Here is a 20367-nt window from a genome sequence, read left to right on the forward strand (position 1 = left end):
GCTAAGCAGCAAAATCGAACAGGGCAGGCGAGGAGGAGAAACTGGTTTTTCATTCCTTCCTCCAGAGGCACAAAATTTAAAAACAAGCTCATTTTCCAAATGTCCTATTTTGCTTAAAAAATAATCTTTTGACAGAAGGGAGAAGGGTGGCCACCAGGGGGTAAGGGAGGAAGGAAAGGGGAGCGAATCAGGGCTCGAGGGGCGCAGGGTCGGTCGGGGAAGGTGAAAGGTCCAGAAGGTGGATGGGGGTGGTGGTGCCTGGAGAACAGTGTGAAATACTTAATGCCACAGAAGCAGACACTGGAGAGGGGTTAGCCCTGACCTGTGTGGCTCAGGGGGCTGGGTGTTGTCCCCCGAACCAGAAGGTTGTTGGTTTGATTCCTAGTCAGGGCACATGTGCCTGGGTCCCTGACTCAGGGCGTGCGAGAGGCAACCAGTTCATGTTTTTCTCACACATCAGTGTTTCTCTCCCTCTTTTTCCCTCTCTTCCCCTCTCTGCAAAAATAAATACAATCTTCTTTTAAATGGTTAAAATGGTAGATTTTATGTTATGTGTATTTTACCGCAAAAATTTAATACTACTTTATCTTCATTTCAGTGTTTTGATAAATAGTATTTCCATTAGTCCTTCAAGTTCAAACTATTTCCCAATATCTGACATACTTTCTTGATTCAGTAGGTTATTCAGAGTGTGTTTCTCAACATCCAAGGATTTTTCAGTTTATATTTTACATGGACTTCTAGATTGTAGTCGGAGAGCCTGCAATGTACGGAGTGGGAAAAAGTGGATTCGCAGTTGTTGTTATGGAAAAATGCATAATACAAGCATAAACTCTGTATTTCATGTACTTGCATCTATAAACCTAATTTTGCCCACGCTGTGTCATTTCTGTCCTTCAGAATGTGTGAGATGAACAAACAACAAAGCGGTCATCACACAGTTCTGTGGTCCACCTTTTATACTTAGTAACTTTGTTACTTTGGAGTTGATTTAATTGTTCAGTTTGCTGCCAATCTCAAATGGAAGTAAATTGGCCAAAAATGTAAAATGATTGGCGTCTTAAGTGTGCCAGCAGGAACCAAAAGACGAAGTTCTGCAGTGGAAAGAGCACTTGGCCTCCCTTTGACCTGAGTGACTACAGCCTTGCCTTCGGCCCTACGTTCTAGAATAGAGCACATGTTTATTTGGTCAAACGTATCTTTCTTTCTTTGTTATACTACTGTAGCCAGGGTCAGCCACATATGTTTTAAAGATTTTATTTATTTTTAGAGAGGGGAAGGGAAGGAGAAAGAGGGAGAGAAACATCAATCGGTTGCCTCTCTCGCACCCCAAGCTGGGGATCCGGCCTGCAACCCAGGCCTGTGCCCTGACTGGGAATTGAACCAGTGACCTTCCAGCTCACAGGCAGGCACTCAGTCCACTGAGCCACACCAGCCAGGGCAGCCACATTTTTTAGAGCTTGTAAGGAAAGCTCATTTACAGTAAGAAAACTGAATAAAATCAGCTGTTTCTTGGTTTTGTTTTAGGCCCGAGCTTTGAAGAAACAGGTCATTGATGACTTCATCGCCCAAAACAAGTACCTGTTAGCAGCCCGGCTCACCAGCCAGAAGCTGTTCCATGAACTCTGCCCCGTGAAACGGTCCCACCGCCAGAGGAAGTAAGGATTCAAGGCTTTCGCTCTGCTTGTCATTGCTGTAGAGGGGCCATGTCACGCTTTACCACTAGGCAGTTAAACGTTAAACATCTCCCCTGTGATGAAATTTATTCTTCATGTAACCAGTACTGACTAACAACTACTGTAGTGGTGTGTATTCATTCAGGGTCCCTCACACCAAATTATTGGCCATACCAGCCCAGTCTGAGGGTCAGAGAAGATCTCCTTAAGATGGAACACTTCAGCTGGGGCCTGAAGAAAGAGAGGCTTTAGCCCGGTGTCGGGGAGAAATGGTTACTTTAAAGAATACGGAGCAAGAGAGAGTTACCGTTCCCACTAGAGGATTCCACGAGGGGTGAGGCTTTGCGGGTCTCAGATGGGGCAAGCACGTTGCACGTCTCACCTGGCCTGGAGGAAGTGTGCAGGGGATACTGGGGAGAGTGGGTGAATGAGTGACAAACTAGACTTCCCGCCGGAACCATTGCAAAGGAAGCCCTTCAGAATGAGGCTCAGTGGCCTGTGGGCTGAGAGCGGCGGCGCCAGCCCTGCCTGTGAGGGAAGAACTAGACCGAGTGGCTTCTGAAAGGCCCTTCTGTATCAAGGACTCGGTGACCGTGGCCTTGAAAGAATTTCCTAAGTGTGGTAGCATTTGATGGGGGGAAACGTCACCACCAGTCTGGACAAGCAGCAGGTCACGAGTGACTTGGAAATCCTCCCATTAGAGATTTTTTTTTTCAAGATTTTATTTATTTATTTTTAGAGAGGGGAGGGAAGGGGAGAGAGAGAGAGAGAGAGAAAGAGAGAGAAACATCAATGTGCAGTTGCTGGGGGCTGTGGCCTGCAACCCAGGCAATATGCCCTGACTGGGAATCGAACCTGCGATGCTTTGCTTCACAGCCCGCGCTCAATCCACTGAGCTATGCCAGCCAGGGCTCATTAGAAATTTTGAAGACCCGGTTTCCATTAGTCAAGTGTGTCCACCTGAGCCCCGCCCCTCCGCCCCCTCCACGCGCCGTCCCGGGTCCTCACTGTGGCCTCAGGGACTGGTTCTAACACCTTCTGTTGTGGCGCAGGTACTGTGTGGTTTTACTGACGGCCGAGACCACCAAACTGAGTAAGCCCTTCGAGGCCTTCCTGTCCTTCGCCCTGGCAAACACGCAAGACACGGTGCGGTTCGTGCACGTCTACAGCAACCGGCAGCCAGAGTTTGCCGACACCCTCCTGCCGGACAGCGAGGCGTTCCGAGGAAAGTCGGCGGTGAGCCACGGTTCCCGTCCTGATTGACCCCAGCCCTCCAAGAGCACGGGGCCTGGTTCTGTGCCCTCCTCCCTCGGGAGTCTGAGTACCAGTTCCAGGAAGCCCAGAACACCCTGAGCCCACTGTCAGAGCATACTCTCGTTCAAAGAGCCGTTCAGCCCGGTGATTTCACGCCTTGGGTTCTCAGCAGGCGCCTTTCCTAGGAGTAGAGACCGGAGGCCATCGGTCCTTTTCTCCCGTGTTTCCCACGACAGGCCCAGTCTCGCAGTACCGAGTTGGCCGGATCTCCCTCAGGCCACCAGTGATGCGCCTTTGAAATGCCCTCCACATTCAGGGCGTCTGATCGACCTCTCCTGCCCCCCCCCCGCCCATCATCACTCCCCACAGAAGCCTGCGGTTCTTCTCTGGCCTCTTTAACCTCTAAAAACCAAAGGGCTCCCTCGTTGTAAAATTAAGTCAGAGGTTGTTGAACAGAGTGGATGAAGGGGAAAGCGCTTTAACTTTCAATAGAAGCTTCAGAAAATCGCCTTAAAAAGTCATCATAATTTCCTTTGTCAGAAAAACTTCAGTCTCCTGCGGATGCTTCGTGCTCGCCCGTATTTATGTTCTGAGTTTGTTGCTGAGTTCACTAGCCCCTCTCTGCGTCCTCTCTGAAGAGAGACCGAACAGTGGTAACGTAGCATTCTTTTGAGAATTCTGACGGCTTTTCTCTTTTTTCCTCCCAGGTGTCCATCTTAGAAAGGCGCAACACAGCGGGCAGGGTGGTGTACAGGACCCTGGCGGATCCCTGGACGGGGAGCGAGAGCGACAAGTTCACCCTGTTGGGACATCTCGACCAGCTGCGGAAGGACCCAGCCCTTCTGTCTTCGGAAGCCGTGCTCCCCGACCTGATGGACGAGCTTGCCCCTGTAAGCACGGGGCCCAGGAGCGTGGGCGCCGCCGGGCAGGGCTGGTGAGCTCCCGGGGCCGGGCAGAGGTTCGGCGGCAGCGCTGGGCCGGGGGCGAGGGCCTCTGCCACCCGGGCTCCGGGTCTGACCGCCGTCCACTCCCTCCCAATAGATGCTTCTCCTTCGCTGGCTTTACTCCGCGTCGGACTACATCTCGGACTGCTGGGACAGCATATTCCACAGCAACTGGTAGGAGCAGGACTGGGTTGAATGTCTCTCGCTCCATGGATGTAGCAGGACCACTGGTTTTCTTTTGGAAACGAGTCTGATGTTCTTTGATTTGAGTGCGTCTCCAGCGTAGGCACGTGGAAGGCTGTTTACACATTTTCAGCACTGTTCCTCTTTTTCTTTCTTTCGGTGACTTCACGTTTTTTTTATTTGCTGACCCTTTCCCACTGGGAAGGGAGGACCCCCCCACCCCCACCCCCCGCGGCTGTCCTTCCAGACAGCAGATCCTGGGACTGTCCTCTGTCCTCTTCCTCAGGGCGCCTCTGGGGCCCCGCCCACCGCCTGACACACAGGGAGTCCAGCGTATAGGTCACAAGCCAATCAGCGAATAGATCAGATGAGGGACACCCACCCCCCCCCACCCGCCACTCGAGGAAAACCAGGGGCTGCTGAGGGACAGAAGCCTGTCTCCCATGTCCGAGACTCCCGGCACCCAGCACGGCTCCGGGAAAGCGGCAGGCGTCTGCCGAGTGTTCGTGGGAGAACACCGGTCCTCGGGAACTCCTCCGGGGAAGCTCAACTTTTCCTCCCTGCTCCACCCCTCTGAGCCACGTCCGAATTATTCCAGGGTGGGGGAAGAAATCAAAATAACGGAAATCATTCCACAGACTCTTTAGTCACTGCCACTCAGTCAATGCGTAGCATTCCCCACCCTGATGTTTGACACCAGGGTGTTCTCCCACGCTCACCGCTCAGATCCGCCATCCTCTCTCACTGGCTCCTTCTGCAGGACACACTAAGCCCAGGCGGTGAGGCCAAGACACAAAATCAGACTTTTGAAACGAGCTCTCTGTGAGTGATAACAGCGAAGGGGAATCGCTGTGTCGGCTCCCCCACCCCAAAACCTCTATGTGTATGAAATCCGAAAGTGTTTTATTGATACGAAAGCTGGTTAGTTTGGGGTTGTTTGGTGTTTTGTCCTTTGGAGCCGGAGAGGGGAAAGCGGAACTCTCTGGCGGGTGTGCCACAGCGGCCCTGGAGAGCTGGGCAGCCTGTAAGCTTGTCCACCTGTTTCAGGCGGGAAATGATGCCCCTCCTGTCCCTGGTCTTCTCCGCCCTCTTCATCCTCTTCGGCACCGTCATCGTCCAGGCGTTCAGGTACGTCCCCCGCCGCTTCCCCGCGTGGCTCCAGGGAGGGGGGAGCCCCAGACCTCCTGGCCACTCGTCCTCTTTTTTGGTAAAACTCCCTTTTTTCCGCTTTAGTGACTCAAACGACGAGCGCGAGTCAAGCCCTCCAGGGAAAGAGGAAGCCCAGGAGAAGGCCGGGAAGGCGGAGCCCAGCTTCACCAAAGAAAACAGCAGGTTGGTTTCTCCAATCACCCGCCAGCCCCCTCACCCGACCGACTGAGCAGCAGAACTCAGACCAACTCAGACCGTGGGGTCTCACGGGGCGGTGCGCACACGGATGGGGCGCACACGGCCCCGGTTCACCTCCCGCTGTGTGAGACTGTTCACTGAGCCCCTCTCCCATTCAGACCTGACCTCCTCCTACTTGGGATCACCTGCTGCTCAGTCCCGGGTGGGACGCAGAGGGCAGGGAGCAGAGAAGCGTGTCAGAGAGGCGCTCAGGGAGCCCGAAGCAGAAAATGGTGCATCACCGTCACTGCCGATGCCTTTACCTGTCTTGACATTTCTCCTCCCCCGACTGAGGGGCAGCACCCGAGAGGCTGGGTGCAGGCCTGGGGCTTCCCAGTAGGGGCCACCCCCACCCTCCAGGGTGTCGGGCACAAGGATATATTCAGTGACGTCAGGCTAGTCTGGTTAGACTGCAGCGTTTTCTTCCCCTTGGTCCTTTTAAAAGTGGGATGACTTTCTCCTGCCCTGGTAACCCCGTGACTCCTCCGTATTTCTCCACAGCAAGGTCCCTAAGAAAGGCTTCGTGGAGGTAACCGAGCTCACGGACGTCACGTACACCAGCAACTTGGTGCGCCTGAGGCCCGGCCACATGAACGTGGTGCTCATCCTGTCCAGCGCCACCAAGACCAGCCTGCTGCAGAAGTTCGCCGTGGAGGTGTACACGTTCACCGGGTGAGCTGCAGCCCGGGGGAGAGCCGTGGGGGGCAGGGGGCAGTGTGCACGTGCGGGTGAGGAGGGGGCTGGGGGGAGATGTGTCCTTCCCTTTCGGACCGCGAGGCGCTTTATCCGTGCAGCAAAATGTTGGCCGTGACCTTTCTAGCCCAGAAACTGAGCCCTCACGAGGGGACCGTTTTTCCCCCTTGACTTCGTGTCCTTTGGGTCCTCCTTCCCTGAGCCCTTTGAGGAACCTGCCTGTTCTCCAGCTCTTGTGTGTTTTCCTGGGGCCGGACACTGAGAGTGACGGCAGTGACACCCGGCGAGACACGGGGAAGCGGACGAGTATAGTGTCGTAGCCACTGTGCAGGCCCTCAGCCCCTCCGTGTGTCCGGTGCCCCGCCCCGCCTGACGTGGAGACTCGGCCGGTCGCTTGAACCGTCCCCTGCCGGCGAGTGTGCCCGGAAACACCTGAAGTCCCCGTTCTCTTCCCTCCCCAGGAGCAGCTGCCTGCACTTCTCCTTCCTGAGTCTAGACAAGCACAGAGAGTGGCTCGAGTACTTGCTCGAGTTTGCTCAGGACGCGGCCCCCATCCCAAACCAGTACGACAAGCACTTCATGGAGCGCGACTACACTGGTTACGTGCTGGCCCTGAACGGCCACAAGAAGTACTTCTGCCTCTTCAAGCCCCAAAAGACAGTCGAGGAGGAGGAAGCCATGGGAGCGTGTGGTGACCTTGACTCCTCCCTCCACCTGGGGGAGCCTCGAGGGAAACCTCCCGGTGGCCTTGGGTCCCGGCCCATCAAAGGGAAGTTGAGCAAGCTGTCCTTGTGGATGGAGCGCCTGTTGGAAGGCTCCTTGCAGAGGTTCTATATCCCGTCTTGGCCTCAACTAGACTGAGAGCATTTCCAAGAGACTCGAACTCTCCCGACTTTTTACAGGCCCCCCGTGAACAGGTATTTTCAGCACTCAGACTCTCACAGCGGACAGAGCGTAGATTTTAGAATATTCTTCTAGAACAGAGGATAGAAGAATCTTTCCTTTGTCCTGTTCTAACCTAGGAGTGAAAATACCACACGTCGAATTCCCTAGATCAAAATATTTTCCTTTGGGTTTTTTTTTTCCCTCATCTGAATGAATGCCGCACTATTTAAAAACAGACTGCTCATTCCCTCCTCCTCCACGGTCCCCGTCAGGCACGCCCAGCAGCCTCCCCTGTCGGGTCTCCGTGCTGCAGGAGGAGCACGGATGCTCGCCGCCAGAGCCCACTGTGCAGGTTGCCGGGCGGGTCCTCCACCCGACTCTCCCGCCCCTCCTGGCCCCGCTGTGCTCCCGCCACGGTGCATGCCGGGACGGCGGGACAACCCGCAGCAGCTTCGAGGCCCCGCATCTTGAAAGAGGCCTAGATCCAAGCAACCTTACCTTCAACGGGTTTTCCGGTAGTAAGTGGCTAACGTATATTTTGGGGGTATCCCCCTTACAGCAGCTTGTCAGCCATGGTTTTCAAAATACAGGGCTGAGTGGGGGTTCCGCACGTGAGTTGCTTTTGTCCCCAAGGCAAGAGAAGGGAGGGCTGGGCGGTGACTGAAGGGACCCCTTTGTGAGCCTCCCGTCCGCCGCCTCCCCCAGCACTAAACGTAGCCCAGAGGGATCCGCTCGGCAAGAAGTACTGTAATGACTTGAGCCATTAATGTGTATGATTTCAGATGCCTTTCTGCCTCTGTCAGTTGTAGGGTATGGATACTAGGAGCCATAACTTGAGCCTTGCTCTCTGAACGTAGAGGTAAGCTGCTATAAGCCAGTAGATGCTCAGCTGAAGACACATTGTTCCCACCCCCGCCGTGAGTGGTGTCTCTTTAGTAAATACCAGACCTGTCTTCGTATCAAGGAAGCTAACCGATCTGCATTGTGTGTTGAACGCTGTTGCCCCAGAATGCTGTATCTTCGAGTCTTTTTGTGACAGGTGAACCCGGAGTGTTCTAGACTCCTGTTTTGCAGAAGGCTCATGGACTTCGAGCTTCTGGCCTATATTCTGATGTCCCATCTTCATCGTTTTCACTGCTCACTTAGAACTGCTTCCCCAGTAACAGGGTGAAGAGACCTGGCGTCAGCTCGCTGAGCCACAGGGTCGCACGGCTCCAAGCTGGGTCGCTCCAGCTGGTTGGAGAGCTTGCCTTGTCTTTGAGGATGCCCGTGGGGTTGGGGCGTCCTCCGAGCGTGAGCTGTTCCCCTGTCAGAGCGGACTGCCCTCTCAAGGCAGTTCGTAAAGTCAAGGGCCGGAATCACCGATGGGACAAAACAAGTTTGTATTTTCTCTAATCATAACTGCTTTAAATTAATCCATTTGAATTCTGAATGGCTCAATTATTGAGCTACAGGGACAAGTAGTAAGTTATTTGAGCCCAGGAATTTCTGTCATTTTCATGGAATCTATAGCTTTATGGAAAAATAAATAAATCACTGCCAGGCTTCATTTTTCCACGTGATCCTCTAAAACGGATGCTCCCTCTGATTGCCCTGTCTCCTGGCACCTGCCCCAGGTAGACATGATCATGGAATTCATTTGGCTCCTGGACGCACCCGTCCTCAGAATTATTTTCTAGGTCTTGTGTGCCCACGTTGCTTAAATGAGTAGGTTTTGGTTTGATGATAGGTTTTTATTTTTAATGTCTGGTACTAATGGGACTCCTGACCATCATTTGTGAAAAACCAAAACGTCCCCAGATTTGTTCATTTAAAAAAAATAGTTATCATTAAAATGAAAATCACCTTCAGACAGCTGTACCTCCCATTTGTACTAAGAAAGGGAGGTGATAATAGACTGAACACACACGCCTGGCGAATACTTCCGTCCAAAAATCCTTCCTCAGGTCTCTTTGCCCGCAGAAGCATCTGCCAAGAGGACTGGGGAGCGCTCGTTTTAAAATGAACTTCACCCTTGACCACCCAAGCCTTTTCTCCTGAACGTTGCGTCCATTCACTTGTTTACTCTGGTGTCAAATGTACGAGCCGTTGTCACGCTCAGACAAGGCCTCCGTTTCTCCTTCCGACGTCTGTGACCACACAGACCCCATTTGGGTTTTAAGTTCCTAGTCTTCAAACACGCACCTTAAAAAGACAGCGTTGATGGTGTTAGAGGTAGGTTTTTTGGGTTGATAGAGAGACTATGCATCATGTTTAGCAAGCAGATGGGGTTGAAAACTGGCCTTAAAAGTCTTTGTAGATCACACGCCCACTTGAAAAGGATGTTCTCACTGCCAAGGTGTCGGTGGCGCAGTCTGTCTAAGGTATAGGTGAGGCCAGCACCCCCAGCCAAGCCGCTTCCGTGAGCGAGGCTGCCCTGGTTCCACGGGGCACCACGGTCTTGCCGCCGGTACCTGGCCACGAAAACTTGGTTGTGGTTTTCAAGTCATAGGGTGATTTCCTCCTCATTCAGTACGTAAATGTTTTCCCGATATAAAGAGAAACGGGATCTGAATGTCTTGAGTGCTTTGCTTTGTTTGGGAAATGGGATTAGAAGCAAACACTCGAACTTTTTTTTTAAGGAAAATTCTTTAAAAGATCATACAGAACATTTTATCAAATGAAATGTTGCTCACGTCCAGATACCTGCCATTGTCCCTTGAAAGCGCACAGGGTGGCAGCTGCCGACTCTCTCTGTTCAGTTTGTCAAGGAGAATAATTATCCTCTCGAGACAGATCCGAAAAGAAGGGGAATATTTTGCACTTTTGATACTCTTAGGAACAAATAACTTATTTGGCAAACGGTGTCTTTTTTATGTTGTCTTTGTTTTGTATTGTGAACAGGCACTAAAGCTGATGTTATTTTTGTTTTAAGAATATTGCCGACCGGAAACAGAAATAAACTATTTTAACGTGTGATGATTACGGGCAGCTCCTGCATTACGAGGTGATGGTTGGGGCGCGGACACATTAATCAGCAGAGCTGAATTTGCATGTACCTCAGCACACGCTCGAGATCAGCTTGTCCCTAGCTGCAGATTTCGGGAACTACTGTCAGGATGTATCAGCTAGAAGGGCAGATGATGCAAACCAGGCTTAAGGAGGTGTCACGAAGGGCTCTTGGGAGGACAGCTGGTGTCGTCTGGTTAAAAGACATCTCGTGTACCACCCCCCCCAGGGGGGTACTTGAGTGGGAAGTTTATTAGGGTCCACGTGTTAGTGTCTTTCCAGCTGTGTGTTTGTGCTCACGGTGGTTCTAAAACCAAGCTGCAGCCCCCAGCTCCTCGGGGGAGGAGCTGTATTTAAAAGGAAGGTACTGTAGAAATATGGAAGGATTATACAGTATTGTCTCACAGTCTTTATTTCATTCCTCCAGTTTTAAGGTAACTTTGAACTCAGTTCTCCATCCTGTCCCCCTCTGTCCTCCACCGTCTTGCATTAAAGACATAAAATCAGCACAGCCCAAGTGCCTCTTTTTTTAAGTGAACTCGAACTCCTCAGAAATATCGGCTGTCGGAGTAGAGTTCTGCATGCCCTGGTTTTACAGCCACCGATGACAGCGTTAGCAGAAAGTTTCATCGGCATAAACGCCTTAGTACTGACTGCTTGCTCACACGTTCTTGAGAATCTGCGGCTCATGCATCCTGTTATGTTGTCCTGAAGAGCACGCACGCGCTTCAGACGACTGTCACTTTGGGGAGAACACACAGCATCTCAAACAGCAGGTTAGCAGCCAGGAGGGCCGTGGTCCCTACAGAGGAGGGAAACCCCATGTGAGGACCGCCTCCCAAGGCCACGCCTCTCACAACCAACTGCTCAGCCTTCTTCCCCTTGTCTTCCTCTTCAGGGACCCCGCATCCATTCTTAGTGCTGCCCAGCCACCCTCCGGCCACGCTTTCCCTGGCCTTGGGAAGTAGCGTTTGAAAATTCAGAAGTTCCTTTGTTTGCCCTGCGAACAGATTTCCCCCAGAAGAAAACCTATGCTAATGATGTGTATTGTATTTATTATCTACCCTCTGAGGCGAATAGGCCTAACCATGTAAGGTTTTCTAAATTAAAAGGATTGGAATGGCATCTGCTTTAAGCATCTCTCCTAAGGCAACTAGTTCCCTGCTTTATTAATAAATATTATTTACCCTTTGAGAATTCGCTTTTCCATGAGATAGCAGGACAATGGCAGGGTGCCAGCCACTCTGTCCCTAAAACTGTAGGTTGCTTTCTTTCTTTTGCTGACTGGTGGGCAAGCTCATAAAACTCCGCCACCTCCCAGGGGTTTGGTTGGGGCTCATTAGCTCGAGTTCGTAAGATGTGCAATAATAGGCGTATTTTCTTCGCTTTAGAACATACTCAGCACACAGGTTCCCGAGTTACACAGAAGGACCCATCCGTCTGCTACCTATTAACTAGATTAACATAATTTAAACTAGCAGCTGCCTACAGACCACAGACTTCTTGTTGACTCACCAAAAGGATCGTAGGGAGGAGAAACTTCCACGAGGTCACAGCCCACCACGTTCAGGCCTTGGCAGCCCCGGATGACCTCCAGAGCCTGCACGCGATCAAGCCAGAGACAGCGGTCATCGTTTACAGCGAGAAGCTACCAGCAGCAGCCTCAGTGGGTTCTCCCCACACCGGCCCCGCTTTTGACTTGCAACTATTGCTTTCCCTCAGTAAGCACTCACTGACTGCCAGGCACACGGGCGGGCATCACCAATGACCAAGGCCCAGCCCCCGCTCCCGAGGGCTCCCCAGTGTGATGATTGGGGCCAGCAAACCAGTCATTTCAATGTCATGCGTGAAGGACTTGGAGAAAAGCAAGCGGAGAATAGGATTGAAACACATAACGGCCCTGAGAGGTGGGGGAAGGCCTCCCCAAGGTGGAAACACTTAGCTCAGAAGGTTGACCGAGCAGGTGGGCAAGGGAAGGGCATCCCAGGCAGGGGAGAAACGGCAGCAAGACAGAAGTACCCGTAGGTGGATGTGGCCGGGAGACAGGACGAGCGAGGGGATGGCGGGAAGAATCGTTTTGTCTCAGGGAATTTCCACTGTGCCGATGGAACACCCAGAAGGATGACAAGCTGAGGAGTGAGGACTGTGTTTTAGAAATCTCTCTGATGGGAATGGAAAAGGGCTTTGAAGAGGTAGTCACGGCCATCCTTCCGTACAGGATATAAGCTCATTCATGAGGTGTAAGCTGTCTTCATTCATGTCCTCCCAAAAACCTTCGAGTACCTACTGTTTATAGGCCAGGCACTATTCTAGGCTCCAAGGGGAGGGCAGTGCACCAAGCAAAGGCCCTAAGCTCCTGGAGCTGGCCTTCTCCTCACAACCACACTCCAGCGCTGCCTCCCTGCAGCTACACTCGGCACAGCCTACGGGAAATTAGTTGGGTATTTCTAAAACTTTTTCTTTTAAGATTTTTAAAAAGATTTTATTCATTTATTTTTAGAGAGGGAAGAGAGGGAGAAAAAGAAAGAGAGAGAAACCAATGTGCGGTTGCTGGGGGCCGTGGCCTGCAACCCGGGCATGTGCCCTGACTGGGAATCGAACCTGCGACACTTTGGTTCGCAGCCCACACTCAATCCACTGAGCTACGCCAGCCAGGGATGGTATTTCTAAAACTCTTGAACAACCTGGGTAGCTGGCTAATCCCACTGTGTGCACTTTTCAAACTGAACCCCAAAAAGATAAGTTCAGTGTTCCTAAGAGGGGTACTCCAGTATTGTCCCCATGAGCAACTACAGCTGGACCAGCGGCAGCGAGATCAGATGGAGGACTCATCCCAGATAAGAAACGAGGGCCCTGGCTAAAATCGCCCAGTCCTCAGCGAGTCAGTATTCACGCGTAGGGTGGCCGTGAGAATGGGAAAGCCTACCTGCTCTGCCTTTAAAATCCTATCCTGGTTCCCGAAGGCTGGCCACAAGGCCCAGGAAAGCAGGGAGTTAAAAATCCTCACCCCCAGGTGTGGTCACTGGTGGGGGCCTCCGTACCTGACTCGGGGTGAGGCCGGCGATTTCAGGTGTCCCCGTCCCCGGGGCATAGGCGGGATCCAAGCCGTCGATATCGAAGCTGATATAAATGGGTTTGCCTCCCATCTGCTGCCTCACTTCGGCCATCAGCGGGACCAGCGACTTCATCCAGCAGTCTTCGGCCAGCACCACCCGGAACCCCTGGCGAGGCGGGGATTGAAGGGCGGAGGTCAAGGCTGCCACGTGGCCACGTTTCCCGGGCGTTTCCTGTGCGCCAACCCCATGCCCAGCTCTCTGCACACATCCCATGGGACCCTGAACCTTCACGAGGAGGGCACTATGGTCCCCATTTTGCAGGTGAGGAGGGGAGGCACGATGGCGATGACAGGTAAAGCAGGGGAAGTCAAACTGACCTCTGGAGACAGGATCAGAGAGAAGCGTGGTTCATGTGAGAGGGAGACGCTCAGGGCAGCCCGTGCTAGCGCTTCCCGAGCAGCTCTGTATGGAAGCCTGGCCTTTGCCCGGGGGCTCAAGCCATTCCTGCTGGGTCTAGTTGTCTGGGGTCACCTGGGAGCCACTGCACCCAGCAGGTGTGAAGGTGAGCCCTATGGGGGCCACTTGCCTTGGGCTTGGGCCTCCCCAGCTCTTTCCCAAGCCAGCCATGGCCCAGGGGTTCCTTCCTGCTCGTCTCCCCACCCCAGCCACGAGAGGCCCCCTCGGTCTCGTGAACTAACATCCTCGCTCCTCTCTGCTCCACGTGACCCTCTGGGTGCCAGCTCAGCCTCCCGTCCCCATTTTCTGAACGTGAGCATTAAAGCCCCTGTGGAATCCATAGCCGCCAGTGAGTGAGCAAAGGCGAGGAAAACACGTTGCAGGCAGGGGACCGAGGTCTGTCACCTGGCTCCGGCTGTATCTGCAGGGATCCAAGGTCATGGAGGAGCCCCTGATGCCAATCTGCACCACACGCTTACAGTCCAGAAGTCCCTCGTCCACGCACCGACGGAAGGTCGACCCGTGATAGATCTTCTCTCCCAGGGCCTTGTCAGCCGTGTCCATGTGAGCGTCCACGTGCAGCAGCCCCACCGGGCCATGCCTGAGGGCAACGGGGCGGCTCAGAGGCCAGGCCTCCTTGCGGGGCCTGAGCACAGCCGCCTTCCAGGCCACCGAGACTTTATGACAGTTCACAGCCAAGGAGGGGAGACCTGGCATCCGTTACGGGCCTCGCTGGTTTCTGTCTTCAAAGGACTTAGCATCTCACAGCAATCCACTCAGAGAAGTCAGGCCGAAAATAGACCTGTGCTTCAGCTGCCGCCCACTACCTATCGCCCAGAAGTTTCCTCCCTTGCAGATGGAGAGAGCTGGGTGGGTGACGACGAAGGCTGAGCTCAGCCGAACTCGTCAGAGCCCCCCCTTTCTCCAGCTGTGGCCCCGAGAAGCAGCCTGGACACCCAGCCGTCTCGCCACAATCTCCCTCGACCCTGCTGGCCAGCCAAAAGAAACAGACAATCCGAAACAATGCGAGGCCAGCACAGCTTTGTACCCACCTACCCCAAACTGGAATTCTACCCACATGTCCTCCTCATCTAAGGATCCGGAGCTGCCTCCGACTTGGCCCATCTGTCTTGTTCCCAAACTCATTCAGCAGAGTTAGTCGGTCCCTGGTAGACTCCTGCTGCTGCAGAAGCCAGCTTCTCCCAGCTTTTCTGGGAGAGGGGCCCCCGCAGGAAAAAGCCAGGGCCTCTCCTCAGCAAGCAGCACCACTGGGGAGCCTGTCAGTATTTGGGTTTGGCCTGTGAGCAACAAGTTCACTGGGCTTGTGTATTCCACCAGGGGCTCATCTTCCCCACACAGGCAAATGCTGAGCATGCATACCAGAGCAGACCGAGGGCAAGGGAGGGTGGCCAGAGGAGTTAATAATAGTCTTGGCTTCTGGCTGGTGACTGACAGAGACACCTGGAGCCCGACCTTAGTTTTGATCCACAGAAGCGACTGGGTCGGGAAGTTTCGGGAAGTTCCCATCACCCCCAATAACCGGAGCCAGCAGAGGTCACCTGACGCCAGCTAGCCACAAACAACGTATTCCCAAGCTCCCGAGTTTTGCAACCTTGCTTGGGCCCAGACGTTTGGGACTTACTTTTTGGCCATGGCTTGCAGTATAGGGTACGTGATTGTGTGGTCCCCACCTGCGAAGGGAAAAAAGAGGGAGACATCTGGAACTCGGACAAGAAGAGAGGACCGTGTGTGGCACTGAACAACCTTCAACTTGCCCTTTCTTTTATATATATATATATATTTTTTTTTTTAAGATTTTATTCACTTACTTTCAGAGAGGGGAGGGAGGGAGAAAGAGAGAGAGAGAGAGAGAGAGAAACATCAATGTGCGGTTGCTGGGGGCCGTGGCCTGCAACCCAGGCATGTGCCCTGACTGGGAATCAAACCTGCGACACTTTGGTTTACAGCCCGCGCTTAATCCACTGAGCTACGCCAGCCAGGGCTTCAACTTGCCCTTTCTGTGAGGCTGAAGAACCACAACTCCAGCTAAAATAAGGTTTTGTTCCATGGGGAAGGGGACACCGGGTGTTTGAAAGTACGCTGTCATGTAAAAGAAGAAAGTAAACAAATTCAGGTTTCCAGGTAAAGTGCCCGGAACAGCCCCGCCCGACCGCACTTTCCGGCGTGATGTGCGTGCTCTCCGCCTGCACCAGCCCGTGTGGTAGCCTCTCTGTCACATGCGGCTCTTAAATCAGGGCTCATGCAGCTGGGGAACTGAATTCTTTATTTTATTCAAGCCAATAATTAAATTCATAATTATTATTTAAACAATCATGTAAATTCATTTAAGACCGATTTTAGCCCTGGCTGGTGTGGCTCAGTGGATTGAGTGCCGGCCTGCAAACCGTAAGGTCACTGGTTCAATTCCCTGTCGGGGCACAGGCCTGGGCTGTGGGCCAGGTCCCCAGTTGGCAGCGCGAGAGTGGCAGACGATTGATGTTTCTTTTGCAGGTCGATGTTTCTCTCCCTCGCTTTCTCCCTCCCTTCCCCTCTCTCTGAAAATAAATAAATAAAATCTAAAAAAATGTTTAATTAATTTTAATTTAAACAGCCACATGCAGCTAGTGGCTACCGCTCCGGACAGCACAGGTCTAGAAAAGTATTACTATGCCTATTAATAATAACAGCTAACACTTACTGAAACTCACAATCAGCGCAGCACAAGGCCGGGCCTTTTGTGGGCACGTTCATTGCATGTCCCTCACACAACAGAATGTGGTAGGTGTGGTGTTATTATCATTCCCGTTTCACCAGCGAGGAAATGAGGCATAAATAGCTAGTGAGAGGTGGAGCTGAGATTTCAACCAGGCCACCCAGAAACCACTACGCTTTGCAAGCCAGGCTCTCTACTTTGGCAAGAATAAATTTGCTGTTTATTTTTTTTTAAAGGAAATCTTTTTTTTTTTAGATTTTATTTACTTATTTATTTATTTATTTATTTATCTATTTACAGAGGGAAGGGAGAGAGAAAGAGAGAGAGAGAGACATCAATGTGCAGTTGCTGGGGGTCATGGCCCGCAACCCAGACATGTGCCCTGACTGGGAATTGAACCTGTGACACTGGTTCACAGCCCGAGCTCAATCCACTGAGCCACACCAGCCAGGGCTAAATTTGCTGTTTAGAAACAGGCCGATGTCATTTTAGCTGTTTGTGAACCAGGGACAGTGGGTGGGGTGGGGAAGGGGAAGCCACATTGACATGGACCCTGAAAAGGAGGAAACCGCCCTGTGTAGTTCTCTCAAAGTCATTACCATACTGTCCTTGAAATGGTTCAAAGGTCGCACGGAGCCCCCGTCGGCAGCCTTCTCCAGGCCAGGGGTCCCGAGCAGGGACAAAGGTGAAGGGACTGAGGTGGGCGATGCAAAATTTAAGGGATGCCAAAAATTCAGCAATCAAGACAAACACTCCTTTAAAAAATAAAAATTGACAGCCCTGGCTGGCGTAGCTCAGTGGATTGAGCATGGGCTGCGAACCAAAGTGTCGCAGGTTCGATTCCCAGTCAGGGCACATGCCTGGGTTGCAGGCCATGACCTCCAGCAACTGCACATTGATGTTTCTCTCTCTCTCTTTCTCCCTCCCTTCCCTCTCTAAAAATAAATAAATAAAATCTTTTAAAAAATAATAAAAAAAATAAAAATTCACACAAACGATCCACGATAGGTGTGCTCTCCCTCTCAGAAGCAGGCCTTCTCCTCCCCTCTCAGGCCTGCGTCTCCTAAACCCGGAGCATCCCCGTAAGGTCTGCAGCCAGGGGAGCAGCAGGCAGCGGCACCTCGTCCGGAACAAGCTAGCTGAACCTGTCTCCGAGGCCCCCTTTCCCTGATTTCCCAGTGAGCCAGGCAGCCCCACCCCAGCTCTCTCCTGTTGCTTTTTCTATGCTAAGCCCTTCCTTGTTTCACCGTCCCCAGCCTTAGTCAACACACTCTCAAAATAAACTTTTTAAGAGGTGATAAATTTTAAAGAAAGGCGGGACCAGTAACTGTGCTGTTCCTAGCCATAGTGGAGCCCAAGGCGAAAGGGGGGAGTCAGAAATACTTACTATTTGCTTTTATGGTACCCCTTAAATTTTGCAGAGTCAAATGCCTCCCTTGCTTCACCCTAGTCCAATCCTGTCTGTCATTCTAGTCCAGCATTTAAATATCCTGTCCTCAGGGGTTAAAATACATGAGTTAACCACGTTGTCGCCTTGGCTGGTGTGGCTCAGTGGATGGAGCACCAGACGGCAAAGCAAAGGGTCGCCAGTTCGATTCCCAGTCAGGGCACATGCCTGGCTTGCAGGCCAGGCCCCCAGTAGGAGGTGTGCAAGAGTCAGCACATCGATGTCTCTCTCCCTCTCTTTCCCCTTCCCTTCCCCTCTCGCTTAAAAAATCAATAAATAAAATCTTTAAAACATAATAACGTTCTCTATCCTACTGTCTCCACCACCCACAGCGGCACGCTCTGGAGAAATAGCTGTACTCCAGCCAACGGTAAACAATCCCTGAGCACAGCGACCTGCACTTGCCCCTGCCGTTGCCTTTACCTAAGGTCAGAGGAACACAGCCAGCAGCTACGATTTTCTGATAGGCCTCTTGAATTAGGCGGCAGCTGTCCTGAAGGTTGTAAAGGTTGACGTTCACATCGCCTAGGTCTGCAACCGTTAGGGACTGGAAGGGGAGGGCCCCTGTGCTGGGGTTGACTGTCCGAAGCATCACCGACTCTTCCCGGATCCGTCGGGGTCCAAATCTGGAAGAAGAAGAAGAAACATCCCTAGAGCATCCCTCAAGGCTTGGAGGTTCTGCCTCAGTAGGGGCTTCTCAGCCTCCGCAGTGGTGACATTGGGGGCTGCACGTTATGGGGGGGGGGGCATCTTATGCATTGTAGGATGTTTAGCAGTAGCATCCTGGTCTCTCCCCACTAGATGCCAGCAACAGCCCTTCCTCCAAGTTCTGACGACCAACACTGCCTCCAGACACTGCCAAATGTCCCTTGGGGACAAAATAACCCTGATCCGGGCCCTGGCTGGCATAGCTCAGTGGATTGAGCGTGAGCTGCAAACCAAAGTGTCGCAGGTTCGGTTCCCAGTCAGGATACATGCCTGGGTTGCAGGCCATGACCCCCAGCAACCGCACATTGATATTACTCTCTCTCTATCTCCCTCCCTTCCCTCTCTAAAAATAAATAAATAATATCTTAAAAAAAAAATAACCCTGGTCCAGAACCACTGTCCCAGGCTACATATCAAAGAGATAAAAGGCACAGATGTGGGAGCCCAGCCATCACCAATTCACTAAACAGCATTGGATCATTGAATCTCCCTGAGCCTCCGTTTCCCAATCTGTAGAAATGATAGTAATGTTTACCAGACCCCATTGTTCTAAGAACTAAGTGAGACTATCTATACAAAGTGCCTTACACTGAGAAGACCCTTAATGAGTGGTGGCATTTATCGTTTAGACCAGTAGTCAGGTGTAGGGTCGCTGAGCTTAGTCAGAAACAGGTGAAGGTCAATAATTAGGAAAATAGATTTACTTCCCCTGACTCGAGCGTAGGGAAACTGCCTTGATCTGAGCAATTCTTGAACCAGGTGACATCTAGGGGTTTTGGGGAAAGGCACCCAGCTTCTTCTGTTCTCAGGTGTCCCCTGCGTCTGGATGCTGGGGATACCTACCCCCAGCCTCCATCCCAGCAAAGCCTGGGGAGCAGGGCATGGAGAGGGCCCCCTGGCAGAACGAGCTTTCTTTACCAACAATGGACGCCACGTGTGTTGAGCTCTCAGGGTCGCTGGATGAAGAACAAGGGACATCAACTCTCAAACGATCAGGGGCACTTTGGAGCCAGGCACCAGCTTCCAACCTGACCCCAGGTGAGCAGAGGCGCCTGTGCAGCCTCCGTGCACGGTGGCTCTCAGCCTCTCCAGCCTCGTGTCCCTGAGTCCTTCGGTCCTTACCTCGCCCCGGGCCGGTTGGAGGTCCCAATGTCCAGGGGCACCCCGACGAAGGCAGCATCCAGCCCCTCAGGGGACTTCTGCACCGGCAGGCGCATCATGGAACAGACGCCCACCGACCGCGCCACGGATTCGGAGCTGGGGGGCAGGTTCCCGGGGGTGTTGGAGGCCTGGCGGCTGGCGTTGCGGCCGCGGTCACAGAGCCCCGTGGCAGGTTGCGCGGCCCCGCCGGCTCCCCGGCTCCGGCTCCGGGCGCAGCGGGAGGCCAGCAGCCGCAGCATGCTGCCCACCCGCCTGACCTGACTCGTCCCCCACAGCCGCCAGGTTGCTTGTGCCAGCAGCGATGGGGCCGCCGGGCTCAAAGGGCAGGGGCGCCCAGTGGATCAAGGGCGGGGGAGGGGCCTCAGGGACCCGGCATTTCTGGACTTCGGCCTCTGGCTTTTTTTATCAATAATGCAACCCAGGGGCTCCCTGCTCACGCCCACCCGCGCTGTCCAGGTGCGTCTGCACCTCCCATGACCCTTCGCAGCTCCTTCTCCTATTTAGAGAAATGTTTTTTGAAACTCAAAAGACTTGAAAAGAACTTTCTCTAAACAAGACAAATTAGAAATGCATTTAAAAAAATAATATATCAAGAAATGTCTGGATGGGATTCTCAGGGAGCTGGAGTCTTTCTAAATAAACTTTTTTAAAAAAGGAATTAGCCCTGGCTGGTGTAGCTCAGTGGATTGAGCGCAGGCCTGCGGACCAAAGGGTCCCTGGTTTGATCCCCAGTCAGGGCACATGCCTGGGTGGCTGGGTCAGGTCCCTGGTGTGGGCATGTGAGAGGCAACCACACATTGATGTTTCTCTCCCTCAC

At 52.7% G+C, this 20367-nt stretch overlaps 2 protein-coding genes across 3 annotated transcripts in view; one reads left to right on the forward strand and one right to left on the reverse strand.

Moving 5' to 3' along the window:
* The window catches only part of DNAJC16 (DnaJ heat shock protein family (Hsp40) member C16), a 23488-nt gene extending 13513 nt beyond the window's left edge, over positions 1 to 9975 (forward strand). The window contains exons 8-15 of one of the 2 annotated variants that reach the window (XM_028513671.2): positions 1528 to 1658; positions 2729 to 2912; positions 3638 to 3820; positions 3972 to 4048; positions 5105 to 5185; positions 5291 to 5389; positions 5945 to 6115; positions 6598 to 9975. In XM_028513671.2, coding sequence (XP_028369472.1) covers positions 1528 to 1658; positions 2729 to 2912; positions 3638 to 3820; positions 3972 to 4048; positions 5105 to 5185; positions 5291 to 5389; positions 5945 to 6115; positions 6598 to 6997 — 1326 coding nt within the window. In that variant the 3' untranslated portion in view covers positions 6998 to 9975. The remainder of the gene's footprint in view (positions 1 to 1527; positions 1659 to 2728; positions 2913 to 3637; positions 3821 to 3971; positions 4049 to 5104; positions 5186 to 5290; positions 5390 to 5944; positions 6116 to 6597) is intronic. The other variant, XM_028513674.2, reaches the window with a different exon arrangement.
* AGMAT (agmatinase) lies at positions 9593 to 19832 on the reverse strand. The gene is made up of 7 exons (XM_028513944.2): positions 19512 to 19832; positions 18105 to 18307; positions 15164 to 15212; positions 13927 to 14122; positions 13051 to 13230; positions 11525 to 11609; positions 9593 to 10811 (listed from the first exon to the last, which is right to left on the reverse strand). The coding sequence occupies exons 1-7, from the start codon at positions 19787 to 19789 to the stop codon at positions 10738 to 10740; spliced, it is 1065 nt and encodes a 354-aa protein (XP_028369745.1). The 5' UTR covers positions 19790 to 19832; the 3' UTR covers positions 9593 to 10737.
* Between the last annotated feature and the right edge of the window lie 535 nt (positions 19833 to 20367).

The sequence above is a fragment of the Phyllostomus discolor genome, chromosome 5 (genome assembly GCF_004126475.2).
Source record: "Phyllostomus discolor isolate MPI-MPIP mPhyDis1 chromosome 5, mPhyDis1.pri.v3, whole genome shotgun sequence".
NCBI classification, from domain to species: domain Eukaryota; kingdom Metazoa; phylum Chordata; class Mammalia; order Chiroptera; family Phyllostomidae; genus Phyllostomus; species Phyllostomus discolor.

Coding starts and splice junctions, on each gene's coding strand:
- AGMAT (XM_028513944.2), bottom strand. CDS start 19,789: ATGCTGCGGCTGCTGGCCTCCCGCTGCGCCCGGAGCCGGAGCCGGGGA. Junction 15,213..18,104: donor CTGTGTTCCTCTGACCTTAG/GTAAAGGCAACG, acceptor TTCCCTTCGCAG/GTGGGGACCACACAATCACG. Junction 13,231..13,926: donor GCAGATACAGCCGGAGCCAG/GTGACAGACCTC, acceptor CCGCCTCGCCAG/GGGTTCCGGGTGGTGCTGGC.